General features: G+C 39.7%; 1 protein-coding gene across 2 annotated transcripts in view; it reads right to left on the bottom strand.

Annotated features, from left to right (window-relative positions):
• col24a1 (collagen type XXIV alpha 1) overlaps positions 1–24,472 on the bottom strand; it is a 100,025-nt gene that overhangs the window by 29,786 nt on the left and 45,767 nt on the right. For both annotated transcript variants that reach the window (XR_013502482.1, XM_078258475.1), the window contains exons 15-32: positions 21,551–21,604; positions 21,214–21,258; positions 20,739–20,792; positions 20,122–20,175; positions 19,004–19,057; positions 17,711–17,764; positions 17,522–17,575; positions 16,543–16,587; positions 16,069–16,122; positions 14,764–14,808; positions 11,937–11,990; positions 10,823–10,876; positions 8,876–8,929; positions 7,876–7,929; positions 4,751–4,804; positions 4,455–4,499; positions 2,838–2,882; positions 464–517 (exon numbers count right to left, since the gene is read on the bottom strand). Coding sequence is in view for 1 of the 2 variants with exons in the window: in XM_078258475.1 (XP_078114601.1) it covers positions 464–517; positions 2,838–2,882; positions 4,455–4,499; positions 4,751–4,804; positions 7,876–7,929; positions 8,876–8,929; positions 10,823–10,876; positions 11,937–11,990; positions 14,764–14,808; positions 16,069–16,122; positions 16,543–16,587; positions 17,522–17,575; positions 17,711–17,764; positions 19,004–19,057; positions 20,122–20,175; positions 20,739–20,792; positions 21,214–21,258; positions 21,551–21,604 (927 nt within the window). In the remaining variant the exon portion in view is untranslated. The remainder of the gene's footprint in view (positions 1–463; positions 518–2,837; positions 2,883–4,454; positions 4,500–4,750; positions 4,805–7,875; positions 7,930–8,875; positions 8,930–10,822; positions 10,877–11,936; positions 11,991–14,763; positions 14,809–16,068; positions 16,123–16,542; positions 16,588–17,521; positions 17,576–17,710; positions 17,765–19,003; positions 19,058–20,121; positions 20,176–20,738; positions 20,793–21,213; positions 21,259–21,550; positions 21,605–24,472) is intronic.

Here is a 24,472-nt window from a genome sequence, read left to right as displayed (position 1 = left end):
CAAATGGAGGGGCCAGGCTGGGGCCAGATGGTATTTAGGGGTACCAAGTATATTAAACACACGTGTTACATACCACCAACCCTCTATCGATTTGTTCTACAAAAGACTAACGGTTCACATATAACAATATGTTATTTATTACAGCACATCCCCTCTTTGGGGATACAGGTGGGGTTAAAAATGTATTAAAATATTTGCCCCAGTTAGGAGGGCCAGAGGGGGGGTTGAGGCTTAATATTACAGGGGCACTGGCCACCCTTGCCCCCCCTCCTCCCTAGAACCGCCCCTGAGAGCTGTGATAATGAGATAGTGTTTATGTAATAATTCCGACCCTGACAGCTTCTTTTTCACGTTTGTAAGAATAATGATTCATTATGGATTCCAGACAAGTCTGTTGTTGTTGTTTGTAGTTTTCTGAAACAACCACATCAATGTAACAGTCAGAAGATGTTAGCATACTTACTGGTTCACCGTGGGGTCCCCTCTCCCCGGTGCTGCCTGGAATACCTGGTTTACCCTGGAAACACACATGCACACTCATGAGCTGCGTGTAGCTTCAGTCATTAATTTATGTAATCACAGGAAACAAGCAGCAAGCTTGGCTTTGGCCATGGTCCTCTTCTCATTATTATTATTATTATCATCCTCATTGGCAATGCGACCACAAACATGTATAAATACAAATATTTCAGACATGACAGGAAGTCTTTGATGCGATGCAAACAGATTGGCTTTCCTGCAAGGTCAGATCTCTTTGTAGTCCAAACATTGCGTTGCCATGTGTTTAGTCCAACATTAACAGAGGACGCCATTACTTTTGCATGTGAGAGATAGCGGCTTGTTCCAAGCATTGAAATGAATGTGTCAAAGTTTGATGAGGTAGCAATTAATTCAGTAGCATCAACCATTAGCTGTAGAACACATTGGTTTACTAACTCACGATAATTAACACTCAAATAACATTTGCTTCTATTAACTGAGTAGATATGACTCAAAATTAAAAAAAACAATATTTTAAATGTCTCAAACTGTGTAAATGAGATATTTAAAGGGTGAAGCTGGATTAATTGAACAAAATGGAAAATAATAGAGCGGGAAAAACAGTGTAGTGATGTTTTCACGGCTCACATATTATGTAAAGAGCCAGTGAGAGTTAGTTATTGTCAAAAGTGAGAGAAGATTTTAGGGAAACAAGAAGATGTATGGAAACTGCAATATAATACAGTGCATTGTGATAACAACCACAATCACTGATAACTGCATTGACTACAACATTGCATTCAGCACTGAACTGAATGGGCTCTGACATCACATATAACAACATGGTTTTGGGACACATTCACTCACTGATTTTCATCAAAGAACATAGAAATGGCGAGGAATTATACATAATATATATTGAGAGAGATGTTATCAGTCACAAGATGGCGCTATGAGTCCAGAGGTGGACAACAGAAAGGCACCCCCCCCACCACCTCTTCTGTATCTGCTAAAGATGTAGCTACAGTAAGTATGTCAAAGCAGTGAGGTTGATAATCTGAGGGAGAAGTTCTTCATTTAACATCAAGCAGCATGCGCTTAGAAGAACAGGTCACAACTAGTCCCAAATATGTGTGTGTTATGTCCATGTGTGCATGTCCAGATGGGTATATCTGATAGTGAGAGGACAGGCCTGCACATGTCTATGTGTGTATTTGTGTGTCTGTTAAGAGTAAGTACAAACAACCCTGACATGTCAAATGCTAAGCCAACACATGATTAGAGAAAGTAGAAAGAAGCTCATTTGTCAATGGAAAATACAGTAACACAAGCCAAACACCGATTAAGCGTGCGGGTGACAGGGCTTTTCTCTGACTGGGGATCATCCTTTGTAAGTCCTGCCACAAATTGATGAAACTATAAGAAACATACTGTGGATATGACCATGATATGTTAGACAGCCCACATGGATCTGCTTTTGAATCTGTTTTTGATCAGTTTTTGTTTGCATGTTTCTACCATCTGTGGAACATCAGTTATTTCATCCGTCCACAGTTCAAAAGCATATAAAAACTACCATCCATCTTTTTTATGGTTAAAAAAGCCAAAATGGTCCTTCAAAGTTGCCAAAAGTCTGTCTATTGTGTGGAACTAAAACAAGACACAATAGTCAATGTGTGTCCTACATCGCATTCTTAGCTGCAGAAAAAAAAAAAACTTCTCCTCAGGGATTGTTAAAGTCTTAAAGTGGAGCATGAACAATTATTCAGCTGGCTGATATCATCGACCATTATTAGCTACTGCAGATATTATTAGTATCAACCCACATAACAGTGCAGTGCATTGATGCCAAAGATATGTTTGTGGTAAGTTAGAAATACTTTTGCCATTATATAATGTGTCCACCAGAGAGCCCTGATTTTATAATGTACAATTTCCTGCTTCACACACAAAGCATGTGAAGTATTACTTATAATTTCTTACAAACAGAAGCAGGCAATTCAGCCAAGTGTGTATGTTGTGTTCATGAAATCTGTGAGTCATTACAAATTCATGTCAGTACAAATGCACCTCACACACCGGTTTAATTAGGGGGAATACATGCACATGTGTTTTGATTATGAGCCTGAAAATACCGCTCAGTCTTTTATTTTAACTTCCTCTTGGGTGACTTTATGGGTGCACACTCTTTAAGTAATAATTATATATATATTGCAGGTGAAAAGAAGATGTGGAAATGTTTTACAAGTATGTGTTGTCTGCTGTAGGCATAATAATGCTACTTGCTAAAGTGACGCGGATAATTAAAGCTCTGAAAGAGACATCCAGCAGTCAGCATTCAGTTACACATTACTTACACTCTTCCCAGGAGGGCCTCTCTCTCCTGGACTGCCAGCCTTGCCCTTCAAAAACAGAAATCAGAAATATTGGCAACATATTAATCTTCCATGTTGGATGGTTGGTGATTTAGTGTGTGCTGGGTTTTTCAATGATCCGGTTTTATGTGTCTCTACACATTTCCCTGCTAGTCCTCGAGAGGGAGCAGCAATATCATTATCCTGATGAATATATTGGCTTCCTTGTTGTTTACATTTTATGTATTTGAGAATTTCTCTCAGATGAAAACGTGTGCAACTGTAGACCGAAATGAGAGTGTTGTTAATCTGGCCAGAACCATTTGAATGTAAATGGACTGTATATATATATATATATATATATATATATATAGCGCTTTTCTAGTCTTAACGACTACTTAAAGGGCTTTAATGTAATATAGTAGAGGAACCATTTACACACATTCATACACTGTGGTCAAGGCTGCCGTACAAGGTGCCACCTGCTCATCAGATAAACAACTCTGACGGCGCAGCATTGGGAGAAATTCGGAGTTCAGTGTCTTGCCCAAGGACAATTTGACATGGGACTGCAGGGCCAGGGATCAAACCACCAACTTTCCAATTGGTAGGTGACCGCTCTACCACCTGAGCCACAGCCGTCCAATGGTTCAGCACAACACAAACACTTGAAATGCTCGGACATTAACTTCTTCTATGGAAACACATCTGCACTTAATTGCTCTGCTAAGTGTGCAGATCCATAACAGTTTTACAGATTTTGATGGCAGTCAAACCTACTGTCATTAGCTCATAAATGTATACCATTGTAACATACGGACGATGGACGTCAATTACAAATATCCTTTTCTATCAACTACACTCAACCTAAATGAACAGCACCTGAGGAGGCATCACATATAAGTAAACATGCAAGCAAACATATGCATGCACATGTCCACACCTAGAATGGCTGTGCTGATGTTCTTGTACACTTTTGGAAAATTGGAGATTGTACTTAAAATATCTTTATTAAAACCAGGCGTCACAGGTAAATCTGAAGCTGGATTGTATTTTCACTCAGCTAGTTATCAGTTAAATATAAAGTTTATGTTTATCCTGCTAGTCCTCTACATATAGCTCAGGTTTCCTCTCTACAAGTTGGCAGCAAATAAATAATAACTTATTTTTTGTATAACCTGATACGGGAGCAAAGAGACAAAGGCAAATAAAAACTGAAAGGCTTACCAAGCTTTTATAGAGACCCCACGGTTATATGTGGTAATGTCTTTTCCATGAGGTGAATGGGCATCTTCAAAAGGGATGCATGTGTTAACCTAGATGCTTCAGGATTATGCCTTTTTTTCTGACTATGATTATTCTTGGCTTCGGATGAATGAGGGCAAATATAAATTTGCCTTTTCATTTCTTAAGAGACTGAAGCCTTCATCCAGAAATGTGTGACACATAAAACATTTAAACCATCATATTCATTCAGCAGGTACCTTACAAGTATTTTTTATTGCTTTGACTATAAACTTTGTAGCATGTTAGTATCTGTCTTTTTTCTGTCCTTTTCTTACATAAGCTAGTACAAGATGAAAGACAATTGTAAAGGCATATTCATTTAAGATTACTTACTATGAATCCTGGCTCTCCTTTTTGTCCAATGTCACCCATTTCACCCTGAAGAGAAAAGGTTTGACACATTTTGGAAAGGTATTAGAAAGAAAAGAAAAAAGTGTGACTAATGAAATAAACCATTCAAAAGCTCTGACAAATAATTTCAGCAGTGTCCCAAATTGAGCACATAATCCCAGATCTAATCCTGTACCTAATATATAGGAGGATGGACATATTTCAAACAAAAGTACTATATTTATTCCATCTTCACATGCACATGGTGATGTTTCCCACAGGGTGGTGTACATGCTTACCTTGGTGCCCTCAGGGCCTGGTTCTCCCAGTGGGCCTTCTGGACCTTGGGGCCCCTATGCAACAGGAGCATGAGACACACCGTTGAACATCACTCAACAAATGTTCAGTACTGTAACACATTTCATAACACACCATCAAAGCATCATACACACATTGACATATACAGTTAACGCTGAAATAACACCAACAACAAAGTAATTGGTCTGTATTATTTATCTACTCAGGGTTTTTTCAACCCACAAACATTCCAGGGGTTTCCCAGCATTGTAGCACCACCACACAGGTAGGGTGATAGATACAAATCTGTAAATACAAACTTGTTTCTCTCCTGTCCGCTCTTTCAGGACTTTTCCACTTTCAGCCAATCTGTTGTTTCAATCTTGTCTTTTATATCTTTATCTTTAATGGCTCTCTCTCTCTATCAGTTCCTATTTTGTCTGAACCTCTGGCTTTTGTCAGACATCAAGCTTCCAGACAAACACCGCTTTATCTTTCCCTCTCATTGTTCCTTCCTATAGATCATCTCTCTCTCCAATCTTGGTTTAAAAGTCATTCAGGCAATCATTTCTGCCAAGTGACCTGTGGTCCACCCTCGTTAGTGTTTCACTGATTCTGCAAAAAGGTACCCAATTAAACAACTGCTTATTCACAATTAATAACTAGATATGTTCCGATACCGATACCAGTATCGAAAAAGCTTCCGATACTGCCTAAAATACTGGAGTTTATGCACCGATCCGATACCGATACCACATAATTAAGCCCTGAAGAAAATCGACTTCAAAGTAGTTTATTTATGTTCTTTTTCTGTTATGACTGACTGTATAAAATAAAATAATAATATAAAATAAAGTTCTGTAGCGTTCATTGTTTGTATTTCTTCAAAGTTTAACCTGAGCCAGGCTGTACAACAAAGATAGAAATCACATCACAACCATACAGGGATAGTGGTATACAGCTGTTAAAACATAACAAAATATATGACACACTGGTATCGGATCAGTACTCGGTATGTGCAGATACGCTTATGCAGATAAGTTCAGGTATCGGAATCGGTATCTGGAAGCAAAAAATGGTATCTGACCATCTCTAGTAATAACACATATAACACATTATTACACAGATTGTCTACAAGAACATTTGTGGAGCAGGTGAGGTGCATTTTACGGTGAGTGTTTATTAAAATAGGGAAGAGGAATCAGAGATAGATATATTAGATATGAGGGAAGCAACTCATAATTCAGAGGAGGAAGCGACTGTGAGTGATCCCACAACGACAACAAGCTTTAGAACTAGTGCAGGTGTGTGCCAACTAGGGCAGGTGGACACCAGATAATTCAGCTGCAAGATATGACTTGTTGTTTTATAGATCAGAGGGCAAAATGATAAGAACAAGTGATAAGCAGCGCAACGGTTACATTTAGCTTTTTTAATGGTGCATTCTGAAGTTTATCTGTTATCGGAAAAAATCTTTTTAAAAAAAACAAAAGCTTACAAGGGGACATGTGGCTTTGATTCAAATGATTAGCTTTCACAATTTCCACTGGTCCATGATGGAGGATTTTAAGGTAACTATATCTTACCTCAGCAAGACAGGAAATGCAACCACACACTAACACTTATGGCTTACAGTAAACAACACAAGCCGTGGCATGTCAAGTGCACATGTTTTGCTTAGCAAAATGTTCAACTGGAGGAAAATAAGTGAGCGGTGGATAAAGGAAGTGAAGTATGGATGAGTGATGAAGTGTTAGAAGTAGTGTGGTTGTAGGGATTGCTCAAGTGGCTTGTTAGCGTTTCTGGCCCATTTTCTTGCATTAGCTTAAATGGACTCACATTAAATAAGAAAGCTTTAGCCTTGGCACTGCCGCGCAGTCCGGCACTCGAGTGAAGCACACGCAAACTATCAGTTTAGGAAAGTAAATTAAATCTGTGGTAGGCACTTTATTTTTTGCGTTAGGCACTTTATCACATAGTATAAACACCTGTGACTAGCATGAATAATACCTGGCTAACATGCTGTCAACAAAACTACTCACTAGAAAAAGTTGGTAACAATAAACATTAACAGCCATGTTCACAGTCAGTGCAAAAATATTCTTCAACAGGAGAACAGTTCTAGTTTAGCATCATTAACATCAACATTTCATATGAATATTAATGCACTGAAAATGAATATTCATAGCTGTATGTACATCACTTCTTGACCATGTGTTTTGGCCATTGTTGAGGAACTACAGTATATTTCTTGGTTTAATAAAACACTGTTACAGAGATTAACATTATATTGTATTATTCAATAACTGTCAATGGCAAATAATAATTTGGATTGAGTAGTTTCATCCTAGAAAGTACGGCAAAAAAACTATGAAAATGATTAACCTATAATGTTTGTGTGGCTGACGTTCAACTGTTTTAGACTTTACATAAAAAGATCTATTCATTATATACCATAGAGGTCCAAACCGCTCAACAGGGAATTTAGTTACGTAAACATGTTATTTACAGACAAACCAAGACCCATTTTAGTAATATGGCATCATTGAAGCTGCTCTTAAATAAAGACTTTTAAATTTTGCTTCAAAAGGCAACACACACAAACTGTGATACAGTTTAGTTGTATCTAATTTAAGATGAACTTTCCAAGATGAAACCTCCTTTGTTTATTCTGATCTGATAGACTGTATAATCAACATGATGCACCTCAGTTGCTGCTACTGCTAGATTTATGTTGAAATTCTGGAAAGCTGTAAAAAAAAGCCTGACTGCAATTGAAATCATAAAACTATCTTTGCTTCTGACTTGGAGGTGTCATTCTCCTCTCAGCCACACGATGTCTCACCAGTATTACCACACCATATCCATGTGACGTTACCGTAATGTCTTTCAACAGGATATTCATGGGGCTTATGGAACCGCTGTTAATGCACCTATAAAGAAGCTTCGAGGAGGACAAACACATGTCTTCTAATTGCTTTAACCTTTGGTTTGTGGGGATGGAACTGTAATACAAAACAGACAACCAAGGGTCTGATGTTTTCATGAGTTGTTTAGTTAAAGTCAGCTCACATAACATACAAAGGACTAGTGCATCTAATGCCCCAAAGGTAAATACAGCTCTTACCCTCCTGCCCTTTGTCCCAGCGATGCCTGCACTACCCCTCTGCCCCTGTGGACCCTGTAAGTAAAAACAAGACAGACAAAAGATGGATGGCAGAGACAAAATAAAGATTGGTTTTCATAGTGTTTCTTTGGCAAGGTGCAGTTAGACACACTATGGAATACAGTGAGAATATTTACACAAACTTAATAAGGGAAAACCTCTCTTAATGTGTCTTATAGCCCACATAAACACTAGTCCTAATGCACTACGCAGGCTTTAGCAGAACTACTGAACAATCTGCCAGTTAAGACATACTGTTAACACAGGTCTAGACTAAATTGTGGGAAACAGGAAAACTGATGTATCAAATAACCCCCCTTAAATTTAATGTGTTTACAAAAACCAAGAGTACGTTCCTCCAAATCAGTTTAATGGTCCAAGTTAATCTTGGAATTGAGGCGTTTATAATATCCAGCCAAAACACTGAGAAGAGAAGATGAGAGTCAATGCATCCAAGCGTCTCAGTCCATTAAGTACTAATGTGTGTATGACTAAATCCAAAATGCAGAGGAAGCAAAAGAAAATAAAACAAACTTTGGCAAAGGAAGTTAATGCATACAGTAAATATAGACATACACGTGGTCATCCCAATGCAAACAATCACTATTTCACCAGCTACATTAAATCCAGTGCAATATTTATTCAGGGTTATAAGTCTCCAAGACCTTGTCTGTGTGTATGTTCATGCAATTTTCTGTTGTTACACATGTATGCTTTGTTTCCTTACTTGGGTATTTATGTTATTTATGGTAATGTTTCATGTATGTCTTTTGGTGCTATTCATCTTATGTATGTCTGTATATATATGTCCTCTTTTTTATATGAGCTACCGAGGGATGCAAAAAGAATTTCAGCCCTGGCTGACAATAAAAGTTGTATCGTATTGTATCGTATCCTATTGTATCGTATCCTATCATATCGTATCGTATTTGGTATTACATGACGAGGGTAAGACACTTACAGGTGCACCTTGCAGGCCGATGTCCCCTGGACTTCCTGGCAACCCTGGATAGCCCTTACACCAAAACAGAAACAACAAACATTATGGAAAGGGAGACAAGAAATGATGTCACTGTTTAATGGCATCTGCTACATGGGTAGTAATGGTGGTTACCATTATTATACACATTATTCAAACTATGCTGCATTAGCGCTTCAGGATTTTAACGATGACTAGTAAAACGCGGTTACATCTGTAACTGGAAAGGATTGGCACTGTTCTGTAGGACTGTGTTTCATATTATGTTGTCTTAGAATGTGCTCCAGAACACCTAGATACAGCTAGAAAAGACCACCTAGAAAAAGAGACAGCTGGGTGCTGTGCTTCTCATCACACACATTCTCATTCTGTAATAATCTATCCATGCTATTAAAGAAACAACAGTAAAGTGGCTGAGATTTACCAGGAAAAGCTTATCCCTGTAAACCACCATTCAAACAGAAACAGAGCTTTATGAGATGATCATTGTAATCTGTGGTGATACAGCTCAAAGTCAAACTGCCACTCTTTGCTAATGTGGTATCATCATGGCACAAACTGGTTCACACAAATCACCATAATTCCGTACATAAGTCACATTGCTCTCTCTCTCTCTCTCTCTCTCTCTCTCTCTCTCTCTCTCTCTCTCTCTCTCTCTCTCTCTCTTTCAGTCAAACATGCACACACACTAGCAGTGATTTAATCATCTAACTATTCAGCCAGCCAGCCACCAAATTAGTCACCCTCTCTTCCAGCCAACCAATCAGACAGCCTGCTAGCCAGTCTGTCAGCCAGCTAGGTCAGGACTGGGGCCCAAAGGCCCAGACATTGAGTTAATCCAAGGCCCCAGGAAAGTAAGGGAGGCCAGCCTCGCTCATGTATCAGTACAGGAGACAGTGGGAACACTGCTGCAATGGACAGCATAGGGTTGGGCGATGTCTACCGAATTGGCATATGACGATGTCTACAGTGAAACTTCATGATGGACGATGACGTCATCAATAATTATTAACATTCAGGCATCTTGCTCCCAGTGCGTTCTTGCTGCACGTCTGTATAGGCCTCAGACTGTGGACTGGGGCTGCGCAAGTCATCTAAACTGAAACTAAAACTCAAATCATATGGGCACAAAACCTTTTTTTAATACTGGAAGTTTTTTTATACTTTCAATGAGACACAATCATACTTACCCTGGCATTTGAAACACGTTTAAACAAATGTGCTTTTTCTGCTCCACCATTAAAAATCTTTAACTCCAAATTACAACACCAGCAGTTAACATTTTGTCAAAGATGAGACAAAATGGTATGCCACTGGAGCTCATTACTGTCACAATGAGGTACAATTTGGGAGTGAGTGATGCTGACCAACTTCTTATTCAGACTGATACCCCAAATCACAGGTCTCATCCTAGCAACAGATGATTAACTAAGAATTTTATGACTGCAAAGAGACATCACAGACAGAACACCAAAAGGTATTTACAGATCCAAATACAGTGTTTACCCAGTCTAATCACTGGATTTGATCAACCAGACCAAAAGTTGAGTGTTCCAAAAGAATCACTGAAATAAAAGCTGGATTTTGCTTTTCATCCCTAGCCTCAGCATTCACTGTGGGTAAACCGATTTGACACAGCGGAATTTTGCAAAGATTTGTATCAACAAAACTTACAACATTGTGGAGTCTGAAACCTTTTTCGGCCAAGTGAGTCTGCTTTCATTTCCGTGAAATAAATCTACAAGGTTTATTTCGTGCCAAATCTTACAGCCAAAAATTGCTCAGTGGTTCAGTTGTATATTCATCATCCTTAGACATTAGTTTACTGAACAATGTATTTAATCTCTGGTTGTCTGGTTGTCTTTGGGGTTTACCAACTATCAGATAAGATGCAGAGCTATGCAGTATATCCTGAGTGACTGTACTTACCCTTGGCCCCTTCTCCCCAACTGGACCAGTTGGACCCGCTGGTCCTCGGTCGCCCTGGGGAAAAACACAGTAAAACAGAAAGAGAGCTGATCATTAAACTATGACCTGAAAGCTCAACACAGAAAACCCCAACACAGCTTCACATACATGTCTCCTAATGAAGAGCAGTGAAACTGGAGCAGAGCTTCTCAAATGCAGAAGGTCAGATTGACAGCTGGTTGAATGGAGTGTAAAAGCGAGCAATTACTTTGAAACCCAGTTTGTGGGACAGTGTGTTAGAAGTAAAGGTAACTCCTGGTGAGCAGTAAAGCTGCCTAGGTCTCCACTCTAACCCCTTTAACACTTGTGTCAGCGATGCTTTAATCCTCCTTGAACTGTGCAACATTCATGACTGTACAAGTCCACATCCATTTCTGGCTGCACTTCTATCAAACAAGCAGCGAGCAGAATAATTTTAAGGCTCTGTATTGGAAAGAAAAGTCTAATGCAGAGGATGATATTGAACTAAATGTACATATATATATATATATAATGTGAAAGGAATTTGCGGGCTGTCAGGGTATGGCTGGTGCTGACAGATTGAACCAGGAGGAGGATTTTGCGTAAGAGGGGGCGGAGGACATGCAAGAGTCTGACAAGCAGACGGTTTCCAATCACAAGAACATGTTCTGACACACAGGGGGCTTCTGGATAGAAAGGAAAAGGGAAAAGGTAAAGATAGAGGGAACAGTGGAAAAAAGGGGGGGGTTATATATATATATATATATATATATATATATATATATATAATTTATGTCAGCACAGCACATGTCTAATGACACTAATCAGGAACAAATCAAGTTTTAGGGTTCTGACAGGCCAATATGTCTATAGAGGTTTGTCAAATACTAAAGTGAAATTGGTGTGTGGAAATTGATGGTGACATGGCTTTGACTATATGGTTATTGATGGTCGATGTGAGAGTGTTGAGTATTTATCTAAGCATGTGTTCTGGGCACCTCTGGGGCCTCAATCCATGGATGCTTAACACAGCCCAAATTACATGGCTCTGGCACTGACAAGCAACCAGCTGATGCTGACTGACAGCTTAATGATAGAGAAACACACTACTTACCTTTTCACCAGGAACTCCAATCCCACCAGCTATCCCAATCAGGCCTAGTGGACCCTGGAGAGGAGAGGAGAGGAGAGGAGAGGAGAGGAGAGGAGAGGAGAGGAAAGGAGAGGAGAGGAGAGGAGAGGGGAGGAGGAGAGTTGAAACAAACACATCAGAAGAAAGTACAAGTACAGGTGTATGGACCTGATCATCATATATCTAAGGGTCATTTCCCAACTTGTTATGACTGAGGACTGGACCTGGAATGCAAGAGGTCATATGAATCATGGAACTAAACTATGTTGTCTGGCATGAAGCAACTATAAAATACTGTAGTTTCTGTGCACAATATCAATGATTGGGAATTACTACGAGCAAAGTCTTGCATTGCCAGACCCTTCTCCGCAGCGACACAGCATTCCGGGATGGGAGAAAAACGTGCTCTGGTTTATTGGGATTATTTTAAACCAATCACAATCATCCTGGGCGGCACTAAGCATAATAAACCATAGTCCTCATAAAGCCACAGTTTTTACACAAACAATTGATCAATCCCGGAAGTGGAACGTCGTAGATATAGACTACTATGGGCATGGTAGTATCACAGCATAAAGTAACTCAATACAGATGGCCCCAAAAAGACATTACTTAGGAAAGGAGTCCTCATAGGGAAAATACCAGCTTATGTACAAACAAGAGTTTTTGGAGGAGCTTAACCACTTCCAGATCGTCTGGGATAGGGGCTGTGGTTTGGTCCAGTGCCAGCCTCTCCACTGGACAATCTAGAGCTCCAGACCAAAAGTAAAACGTATGAGTGGCTGGTTAGTTGTTACTGCAATAATTCATTTTACTGCCCAATTGCAGACCATGGTCTCACTTCTGGCCAACCACAAAAGCCAACGCGGTCAGACTGCGGCTCTTTCTGGTTGTAAGGGGCCAATTTCCATCGCTGCGCTGCCTCCTTGCAGGATGATATATTCACATTGTTAAACGGTTACGAGATTCTGTCACATAATCATATAGTATATGTTCTTGTTATATACTTTTATATGTTTCTCTTTTTTGTATCCCTCTATGTTCTAGGGAAAGCAAGAATCAGAGAGAGAGACAGACAGACAAAAAGAAACTGATTGCAACATAACAGGTCGACAGAGTGAGACAAAGCGGAAGACAAGAAACAGCCCACTAAGATAAACACAATGAGATTTTGCTCCATTTGCTACTCCCTAACTCAGCTAGAAAGGCTGACAGCCTCAAAGTCTTTCTCATGTATCATCACCTAAAGGGTTTTTCATCCAGTTGGATGCAAGTAAAGCAGTTGAGCGACAGATTAGTTGCAGAGTGTCTGTGAGGGATGCAGGCATGGGAACAGGAGCTCTAAATTGACCTCAAATCCCTTAATTGGGACACACAGTGAGACAATGTGGTACCCTGTATCATTTAACAGAAGGAAATGGTTTAAAGGGGTTTCCATGTGACAGGGCCTTGACATGGGAGCTTTTACAGTAATGATTTGAAGGAGATCTGGTTTCTCAGACACAGCATCGGATCAAAAAGCACTGGTATAACCATTAACCTTACAGTTAGGGAAGAAATATAGGCCATGTCACTTATTGTTAAGAGTATTATGGCTCACACACATGCCTCTTTCTCGAACACACATGTAAGTACACACTGAGTCACTGACATGAAAATCAAAGCACAGAGGTTGACATGTGAACTACATTTCAAAGCACATTTGTGGTTGCCTTTGGTAAATGAGGACTGAAACGTGTTATTAGCCATGGACTTGATGGTGGTGTAAACATGGAACATTCAGTAGCCAAACTAAATCGACTGAAATACACTAAACTGTAAAACCCTCCAGTCAAATTTCACTTTAAACTGTTTTTGGGAAGGATTATGGTAATACAGGGGCACTCTGTGAAGACGGGCGGCCAACTTGTATCAGCCCTGGGTTAACCTGCACTAGTCAACAACCGTCTATCTCAGTTTCTTACACATCTACTTTATGTGGAAAGTGATGTAATGGCATTCATTAGAGCCTCCATATGTTTCTCTCTGCATAGCCCCATGGTTCCTCTTTGGCTTCAAAGGCCCCTCTACTCAGTAAGTGCTTAATCCCTCTCATATGTGCACTGCAGCTACACAGTCCAACATGGTCCGCTTGGTTGCTTCCACTATGCACAGAATGCAAATATTAACATTAAGGGGCCTCCGGGAAGGACGGACATACTTTGGATGTTCAGAGCAGTTGTGCACTTTAACAAAGGGAAAACATGTCCCAACAATTCTCTGGAGTATTTGTGCTGGGTATAAAGCATTAACTGAAGCATAAAACTGTATGTGTGCTGTACTATGTGTATTGCTAGATTTAGAAACAATCCTAACACAGATGTTTTGGGACACTTGCAAAGCCACTTGACGGACAAAGACCAACGTCATTTTGGTCATTAAGTTATTATACTTTGACAAAATTCATTATCAAGTATTATTATTGGGAAACATCAGGCGTCAAACACACTTAGGCAGGCTTTGAGCCTTAAACAAATGTGTAACCCAAATGAGGTGACTTCGACACTGATTAGTGTTCCTTCTGTTCTACTCTGGTGTTATGCACTTCCCACACTGGAGGATTTAATAATCGCCATCATCTCAATGTCGAATGACCTTTAAGCAAACTATTAAAACAATATAAGGACAGGAACTCAAGCTAATACAATCTACAGCACAGACTCCACAATGACACTTTTAAAGAGGGATATAATGAGAAGCTACTAATTGACAGCAGAAAGGCTGTTAATTAATGTCAGTCCTGTACATTACAACTGTGAAAGCAACTTACTTGTGGTCCAATTTTTCCAACATTTCCCATGTCCCCTTTCTCTCCCTGCAATCAGAAAACATCAAACAGTGTGCTGGTTAGTTTCCTTTGATTAAAGAGACCTCTGACACCATCCTGCCCTGCCACAAGCACAAGACTCACAGGATATTACAAGTGTAAAAAGGAACACACACACAGACTGCATGGGACTATGAATAACTTTGTGTTGCTTCTCATTGCGGTTAGTCAATATATATGATGATAGCCCTGGGAGAAATAATTGTCTCTCCTAATAAAAGCGTGTTTACAACACAGTAAGTCTAGGCTATAAACCGGTCACAAACATGGAGACACTGGCACTCAGAAGGAAGCACTAGCCAATAATATAGAATGATAACATCTTTAAACACATGATACCATAATCATGGCACGCCATTTGTGGTGCGTATAAAAGCCATTTTCAGCCAATAAAATATGGTGAGGATCAAGTCTGGAATACTGTGGTTTGCTCAAGTAAAAAAGTTAAACTGAAAGTTAAATAATTTAAACTGTACAAGCCATATGACTATTAGTGTCAGTTTTTCTAAAGATGGAGGTACACAGTTCTGGTAAAATAGATATAGCAGATTCTTTTTTTCTCATTTGTTTGGAATCACAGGTCTTTTAGCAGGTGAATGGCATGAAGCAAGAAGAAGACATAGGCCCATTTCCACGTATTACAAGAAATGCAGGCATTCTTTAAATTGTTCCCAATTTCTCAACATCTAATAATTTGAAATGGCAATTGAGACAAAAATAACTAGGTACAACAATGTTGTCTAAATAGTTCAACAGTAATGTACACATGAAAAAAAAGCTAATCTATGCACAAACCTACGTACTTCCTTTAGGATTCACATTGGACATGAACTGACTGGTGTGTGTTTCTGGTACTACTAAAATCGAACTAAATCAAAGTGTTTTCATGTGATGGGATGAAATAGTTCACACTTTACTGTGGAAAATACCTTACTTATTCCTTCTCAAGCTAAATAAATGAATAAATAAATATGATCCCATTAAAATTAAGACATTAAATGATTTCCTCTTAGGATACTGACATGGTTTTATAGGAATATTAACAGTTTATCTTCAAGTATGAAATTCAGTTGCAATCTGGCATGAACAGTATTTAACCAAATCCAGTGTGCATTCTTTCAGACACAAAATGAATCATATTTAGTTGACTGTGTGATCCTTTTTTCAACTCCACAATGTACATATATTTAACACACTTCTGTATTCCACAATGTTGTGGCATGATGTATCGTTATAAACTAGACTCACCTCTAAACCGTCGGGGCCAGGTTCGCCTATGTAGCCTTTCCTTCCAGGTCTCCCCTACAAAGACAGGCAGAGAGACAGCGAGACAGACAGACAGACAGGCAGAGGGACAGAAGCACAGACAGAGAGATAGACAGACGTAACGACAGACAGACAGGCAGAGAGACAGAACGAAAGAGAGACAGATAGACAGGCAGAGAGACAGACAGACAGAGAGACAGAGAGATACACACACACACACACACACACACACACACACACACACACACACACACACACACACACGTACTGATCAAAAGATTGTTAGTTATATAATGTAAGTTAATAATGTATATATCACATCTCATTCCAGCTGCTTCCTAATAGAACATCTAAGCAAATAGTTTCATTCAAACTACCTGCAAAAGGCTCCGTTTGTGTACATGTATCCCTATGTGTATTTGTGTATATACAGTATGAGAATCTGGGAGTTCTTACAGTAGGGCCAGCGCTGCCAGGTGGTCCGATTGGTCCTTCTTCGCCCTGCAGAAACACAGTACAGATCATAATACACAAATATTTGCAAACAAACACACACACACACACACACACACACGCTCACATATACACAGCAGAGTCCAACAGACTAGTAAATACAGCTGGCACACCAAACAACATGAATAAATGTACACACAGTAACGTTGTCATTCCATCTGCATGACTTCCAACTTTCAAAATTAAAGTTCTTAACTCTTAACGTGCCATTCTTACTGGGCTGCCCCAGCTTCTGAAACCAAACCTACGCCATTGTCTATAGCTGTCAGATAAATGTAATCCAATTTTGTACTTGTACTCAAGTACAGTGCTTGAATAAATGTTACTTTCCACGTTTATGCTTTCAGGTATCAAACAGCTTTTTGCTGTTCTCTATCTGACTGAGCTGCTGTGAACCCATACCAGCAAAGTGTGTGTGAGAGGAGAGTACGTTGGCCAACTACAGCTATGTGAGCGGTTGCCAGGTCAATGCTGTAACATTCAGCACAATAGAAAAGTGTGTGTGTGTGTGTGTGTGTGTGTGTGTGTGTGTGTGTGTGTGTGTGTGTGTGTGTGTGTGTGTGTGTGTGTGTGTGTGTTGTATACCTGTCAAAGGCTTCTGTTCCTTTTTTTTCAGGGCTGGAAAACTTTCAGCCTTATTTTTATAAGCACCCAATGATGAATCATGACTTCACTCAGTGGAAAATGCCCCGAGAGATATGTCAGAGAAAAAAAAAAATCCCACTAGGATCTAAGCTGCAACTGTTTGAGATATGACTAGATGCTAAATAGATAGACAAGAAGCACTGTGTTAGATAATCTTGCCTCAGACTAATGATCCAAGGGAAATCCCTTGATGAGCCATATTTTCCACTTTTCCGTATCAGTGAGTCAAGAACCGAGCAGATGAAATGGAAATAAGTTGAGTATTGAATTGTCTCACCTGTGTTCCTTGAGGACCCAGCGGACCTTGCGGCCCTCTGACACCCTGCAAACCCTGAAACACAGCCAAATGCATGAATTCACTTGGATGAATTTACAGTAATGATTGGATGGTCGGAGATGGAGAGAGAGAGAAAGAGAGAGAGAGAGGTAGAGAAAGAGAGAGAGAGAAAGAGAGATGCTGATATACCTTTGGTCCAGGTAGACCGTTGGGCCCTGGTACTCCAATATCCCCAGGAAATCCCTTGCAAAAAACAGGATAAATAAATTATTATTATATGTTATGATTATTTCACCTGCCATGAGTCACATGACTAACTGGGGGAGCTTGATCCCACACATTAAATGAACTCATTGCATCTTTGTACAGGAGGGGTAGGATTATACTGCATTTAAAATGGCAGCTACAAAGTTTGCATATTTGTATGTTGATGTACTACAGCAGTTCCTCTTTGTGAATCACTGAAGGCATCCTGCATAAATCTGTATCAGACAGACACAGGGGTGGGGCCATTCTTGAGTATATAGGGATGCTCATTGAAAACTGATGTAAGGATAGTGATGGACTGCTACGGGGCTGATAGAAGCTGAATACCTTCAGGCACGCCTGCCATGACACAATCACTCATTTCAGAAGAATATGCCTGCTAGCTGTGGCCTATGTGACCTATGGTCATGTTGCACTCCTTACTGTAGTGTGTCTTTGACATTTTCCATGCTTTTCACATACGACGAAGCATCAACAATGATCTCTGTGACAAAAGGGGAGGTATTCTACAGAACATCTGAAGCCCAGACATGCTGGAGGTAGATGCCATAACAGGGAAAGCAAGGGACAAAAGATAAAAAATTTTTTTGATGAAATGTGTTACATTACATTACATTACATTCCGTTACGTTACATTACGTTCAAATGTTTTGGGGCTAATGGGACGCCTTGATTGATGTCTCCATTGCCGAAACACTCAAATTATGTAAGTAAGTGAAGTATGAATAATTTAAACATATGCCAGTGTGCCCTAGTAACATTTCAATTTGCTTTTCTTTCATTGAACAACACTGTATAATACTGTAAAATTAAAACCTTAATATTTTAATAGGATTTAAAGTCTAAATCCCCATTTTACTGTTCTTAGAGCCATCTCGTTTCAAAAGATGAAACATCAGGATCACCCTTCAGGTCATGTAAAGTAAATGGTTATGTTCAGCAAATATCATGGCAATGACCTGGTAGTGCAACTGGCCTGTTTGATAATCACATACTATAAAATATATGAGTTGAATTTTTTATGTAACGGTGGCCAGAAAAGGAAAGGTCACAAGATCATTGAAAGGTCATCTAATGACCAAAGTAATAAGACATCATTATGTTCTGTTTAGTTATGTTCATTGTTTCCCATTTTGAGATGTTCAAGACATTTTTTTTGGCAAAAGAGGAAAGGTCATGGAATCACAACAATCAGTAGGTCCTGTGGTGTGCTACCTCTGGTCCTGGAGGCCCATGTGGTCCTTGTGCCCCCATGTCGCCAATTTTACCCTGTTTTAAATACAGAAAACCCACCTTAATTATAATGTGTTCCTTCTGTTCAAATATAGGTAATGCATTCTATTCCTTCATTGAGTATGGATCTGAATAATGCTGACTGACTCAATGTGATGCCACATAGAGTTGTTATAGCCATTTGATATGATGCTCAATCACACTGATGGGTGAAGAGCAAATAACCAAGTAAGCACTGATACAAGTTAGACATTTGACCCTGAACGGCTAAATGGTGCTCTCTCTCAATCTCTCAATTTCTCTCTCAATCTCTCTCTCTCTCTCTCTCTCTCTCTCGCTCTCTCTCTCTCTCTCTCTCAATTCAATTCAAAGAGGCTTTATTATTATGACCATATTCAAACATAGTATTGCTAAAGCACATAGTACAACAGGGAAATGTGAAGTTTTTACGATGCAAATAATAAAACATGTTAACAGTCATGAAAAAGCAAAAACTATGTCAACAATGTTTAACAACAGCAAGAATATAACTGATGGATATCAGCAACAACATGAAAATAATAATACAGTAATAGTAAATAGAGATTGTATGTGTTTGTTTGTGTGTGTGGCTCACTCACTGTTCCTCAAAGTGTGGCAGGTAAAGACTTACTCTGCTGCTAGACTGCAGCTCTGAGTGTGCTCTCCCAACATGATTGGCATTGTGTTTATGTTATGGTTATGTGGTCAAATTCAGGATGCTTGTATTTGAATTTTGGGAAATATTTAGTTCTGATCATTCCGAGGACTGTGCTAACTTGAAACTACGTCATAAAGAGAGACATGTATTCCACGTCTTGCTTCCCTCATTGGAGCTCACTACCGATGTGAATGTGACCGATTTGACTTCAGTTTACAAGCAAACAAAATAGATTCCAGATCTCATTGTGGTACACTGTGTTTTCTGTATAAAACCTGCATAAAATGGCATTCACACACACACACACACACACAAACACAAACACTCATAAACACGCAAATGCACAAATAAATACACCTTCAGTAAAGTCTACACATGCACCCTTAGCTGCACAGATGCATACACACTCACACGAACATACCAGTGGTCCTGGTTTCCCTCTCAGCCCAGTAGGACCAGGTGCACCAGCAACACCCTGAAAGAACGAGGCATAACAATCTCAAACTGGTCTTACACACCCTTTGTGTGTTAGTGTGTTTGTTTTTATCCATTTTCATATAACTGAATGCATGCCTAGATCTGTGTTACTGTGTGCGTGCGTGCGTGTGTGTGTGTGTGTTACTGTGTTACTGCGTGCGTGCGTGTGCGTGCGTGTGTGTGTACAAACCATTTTTAACATGGGACAAGCATTATGTGGTGACCTCACGTGATTAATGAATCAACATCTGCATTTATTCAAACAATGTTTTGGTTCATCTTTTCCTAATTTAGCAAAGACTAATGTTCCTCTATTGATTCTGCTAAATTAATGAACTGTACAAGTATTATCAAGTGACATATGCTCTCAACAAAAGATGAGTATTGTGCTGGAATTTTTACTCCACAATTCACAGTTCATGAAGTCACGACTGATGCGTGGGAATAAAATGTCTAAGAAATCAAATTGCTGGTCATAATAAATCCATGCACGTAACGTTCAGATGGTGTGCATCTGTGTTTTACCTAAAATCTTGCTTGAGTGACAGGAGACGTCCTTACCTTATCACCTTGGTACCCCATCTCTCCTGGTTCGCCCATTTGTCCCACTTCACCCTGAATTTCACAGTATCATACAGAGATATAACACAACACTACTCTGCCACAGTGATCACAATACGACCATAGATGAGAGATATATACCTGTACATAAAGTACATACTGTATAATATATGAACATTATGCAACACTTGTAAACTTTCAAGGCAAGCTGCTATCAAAATGCAGTTTGAATAGCATGAAAACAAATGGCAAAACTGTAAGAACCAATAGAAATTGTGGAGCAACATCAATATATAACATAAATAACTACTAACGTGCTCTGTCTATCATCATGATATTGAATTTGAGTTTGTTTTAGTGGCTGCATTATATTCCAAATGTTAACAGGATCACTTGTAATATGTAGTATTATGAAAGCTGGGCTACTGACACATTACACACAGATACGCTGCAATAATATAAATATTTAGATCACCTTATCACCTTTCAATCCAGGCAGGCCGGCTCGTCCTGCTGGGCCCTGCCACAGGGAAAAGACAGAAGGGAGGGAAAGTAGAATAATCAGTCCATTAGAGAAAAAAGGGGGGGTGTTGCAAGAAATTAGTGACTTCAATGGCATAATTTGTTTTGTATCAGGGATTTGCAAATGAAGTAAAGCCAAGAAGGAGACTGATAAAAGTTGACATTGTGGTAAATGTTTTGAAACTTATTAAGCAATAGATATTTTATGGATTTAAATGGTTTAATTTGATAGTACTTTACAGTATTTTCCTTAAGTTTTGAGCATTTACAGTAGCCACTGTCTAATCTACCTGAGGTCCCACCAGACCAGACAGTCCTCGCAGTCCCTCAGGCCCCGGGTCCCCCTGTGAAGGGAAGGAGATACACAATGGAATTTATGTATCACAAACACACAGACACTTTTGATACCGGCCCACAGTTGTTGACTGACACTGAATGGCATTTTCACAGTAAATGTTTCCGATTTCTTCTTGGCAGGGACTTTTGTCTTGACATCAACACTATCTGCTGTTTCCAACACAGAGCATTCCTTTTTGTCACAACCTTACAACACAACTAAGCCGTGTTGACAGTGTATCCAGTTGTTTTGTATGGGTCTGGGCTGCTCACTACTGCCAGCCCACAACATCCACTCTAATTGACAGCAGGGAGGTAAGAATGGCCAGAATGTGTGGCTGGAACGAAAAAATACCCTTTACAAGCAGGCAGGCAGTTGGCTGGCCACTGGCTGCTAAAACCATGTCAGAAGTGATTATATTGCCGACAAAGTGCGTCTGTGTGTGTGTCTAAGAATGTGCAAGCAAATGCACATATGCACCATTCGCACAGACAGACAAAAACACATTTAACTAAATACAGCCTCTGTACCTGGGTATATAGGCATGGATTCCTTTGATATTGCGGTAAACATTTTTATTGATGGAACCAGGCAGCCTGCTAACTCAAGTTTTTTTTTCTCTTTGACGCTTAAAGGAGAAGTGAGTAAGGGTGAAGAGTCATCAGAATTTGTTCCAAGACAGTCAAGAGAGGACAATGTCCGCCTTGACCAATAAGCTGAGGAAAAGTGAATACAACTGAATACAAAGACAATTAGGAACCTTGAACCTTTGTATCTCACTTCTCTGCAGTCAAAGGCCTGAGACTGAAACTGTCAGCCTGGTCTTTGTGCAAAAAAAAAAAAAGTGTAAGTGAGAGGCGAGTGAGAGCATCAAGGACATGTTGCTTAAACTAGATGTCCATCTGGACACTGTAAGGCTGGTGTTTGATGCTGTGGCTCCATTGCCGTACTGCAGCAGGATGGACACAAATCACATGCGCTTTATCAAAAGAAGCTTTCAACAGCGAACGCATGAAAAATGATAAACTGAAAGAAGGAGATAAGCCGAGAAAAATAACTTTCCACCCAAAACTTGGATGTTCACCAGCCCAGCTGAAGTGATCTGGTACATCAACATCCCACGCTGTGGTGTAGCCTGACGGCCAGGTGGTTAGAGATCACTCAAACCATTATCTCCCAGCCACACTGAAAACAAGTGATTAAAGACTTGACAAAAAACAGATTGTAGTGTTCCTGTTCCTCTTGTTTCAACACAACCACTGTAGCCTCAGAAAAGCCAATCAAACATAAAATGCTTCAGCACCCCGTGTGTCATACACTAGATGTACTTGACCAACATGCGAGTGGGGAAAGCACAACAAAATTACTGTGTATGCAGGTCTCACCATACCATGTGTAAATGATAAAAAACTGGTTGAGGTAAGAGTGGTAAAGCAGAAACCCACACACGCACGCACCCACCCGCCCACACACACACACAGACACACACACACACACGGCTGTGAAAAAGTGTCTGGCTATATCACATTTTGTTGAGTCGCACACTGGCAAAGACATAATTGCATACCAGAACAAATACTGCTCTGTTTCTGCTCTCGTTCTGATTACTTAACTAAAGCTTAACTTGTGTAACTGTAACGTCGTGTAAATGCCTTTCATAAATGAGCACAACTGGAGCCACAAGGGTGTGGTTGACACTGGGAAGTGAAAATGAGTTTTCGATGTCAAATCAAAGTTCTTTGTGAGATCTATCCTGTGTCAAAGTCACTCAGCTAGAAAGTTGACTAAATATGAATTACATCAAAGGCAGGATTAAGGAGGTGTAAGTATTTTGGCTCTCATGTATGATTACGCAAAGGTACAGGCAATGATTTGTTGATATAAACATGAGTAACCACTACATCAGCTTTAAATAAGCATGTAATCAGTGTGTGTGTGTGTGTGTGTGTGTGTGTGTGTGTGTGTGTGTGTGTGTGTGTGTGTGTGTGTGTGTGTGTGTGCGTGTAGTGTGTGCAGCACATTCTTGTATGCATGTGTGCTCATCCTGTTTTTTCTAGAACATACAAACTGATCTATGGAGCGTCAGGCCTGCCTGAGTCCTGAGACATGGAGTTAAACAAAGGTTTGCTACCAATTTCTTTTTCAGTTAATCTGGAGTGACAATAAATTTGCTTTAGTAAATTTTACTAGATAGTTCTACAGCGACACATGGTCTGCAACTCTGAAATGACACACTGAATGAAACTAAAATATCAGATGTAGTGAAATATTCAGATGGGTTTACTTCAAAGCTGTGGTATTCTCTATAATTTGATTGCTATACGTGTGTAACCTTGTTTGTGTAAAAACAAAATAAAGATACATGGCTGCATGTTTCATGTCTGACTGTGTCTGTAGTAAAGATGACTTACAGCCAGTAGCTGAGGTGAAGGTTAAGGAAACCCCATCCATCCAGATGTGTCTAGTGCACACTGAGTGACCCTTCAAGCACCCCCAATAAATCCACATGTTATGAGGACAGCAAACCAGTGTAAATGAAGCTTGAAACTACGACATAGGAAAGGTGCCGTGTACAGTTGTATCTATTTTTCTGACATGAACAGGGGATGTTTTAGAGGCCTTTTTAACAGTTAACAGTACACTCTGCAGTGAAAAGACAGCATTCTCTCTATTACACTAGATCTGTGACAGTCTAGTATTTGTCTCACTGCTGAAATAAGACAGAGCCTCCCAAGTGTTTATGCTGGTAACATTTAAGCCTTTGGCAGATGGAGACCAGAGTTTTTTTTTTTTTTTTTTCATTATTGAAATTTGACGTGCACCACTTTGCTTTGCATTTCAAATTTCCATATGTTTAGGGTACTTTTACTGTACC

Source organism: Sander vitreus, chromosome 9 (assembly GCF_031162955.1).
Source record: "Sander vitreus isolate 19-12246 chromosome 9, sanVit1, whole genome shotgun sequence".
NCBI lineage: Eukaryota > Metazoa > Chordata > Actinopteri > Perciformes > Percidae > Sander > Sander vitreus.
This window is presented reverse-complemented; position numbering and strand designations above follow the sequence as displayed.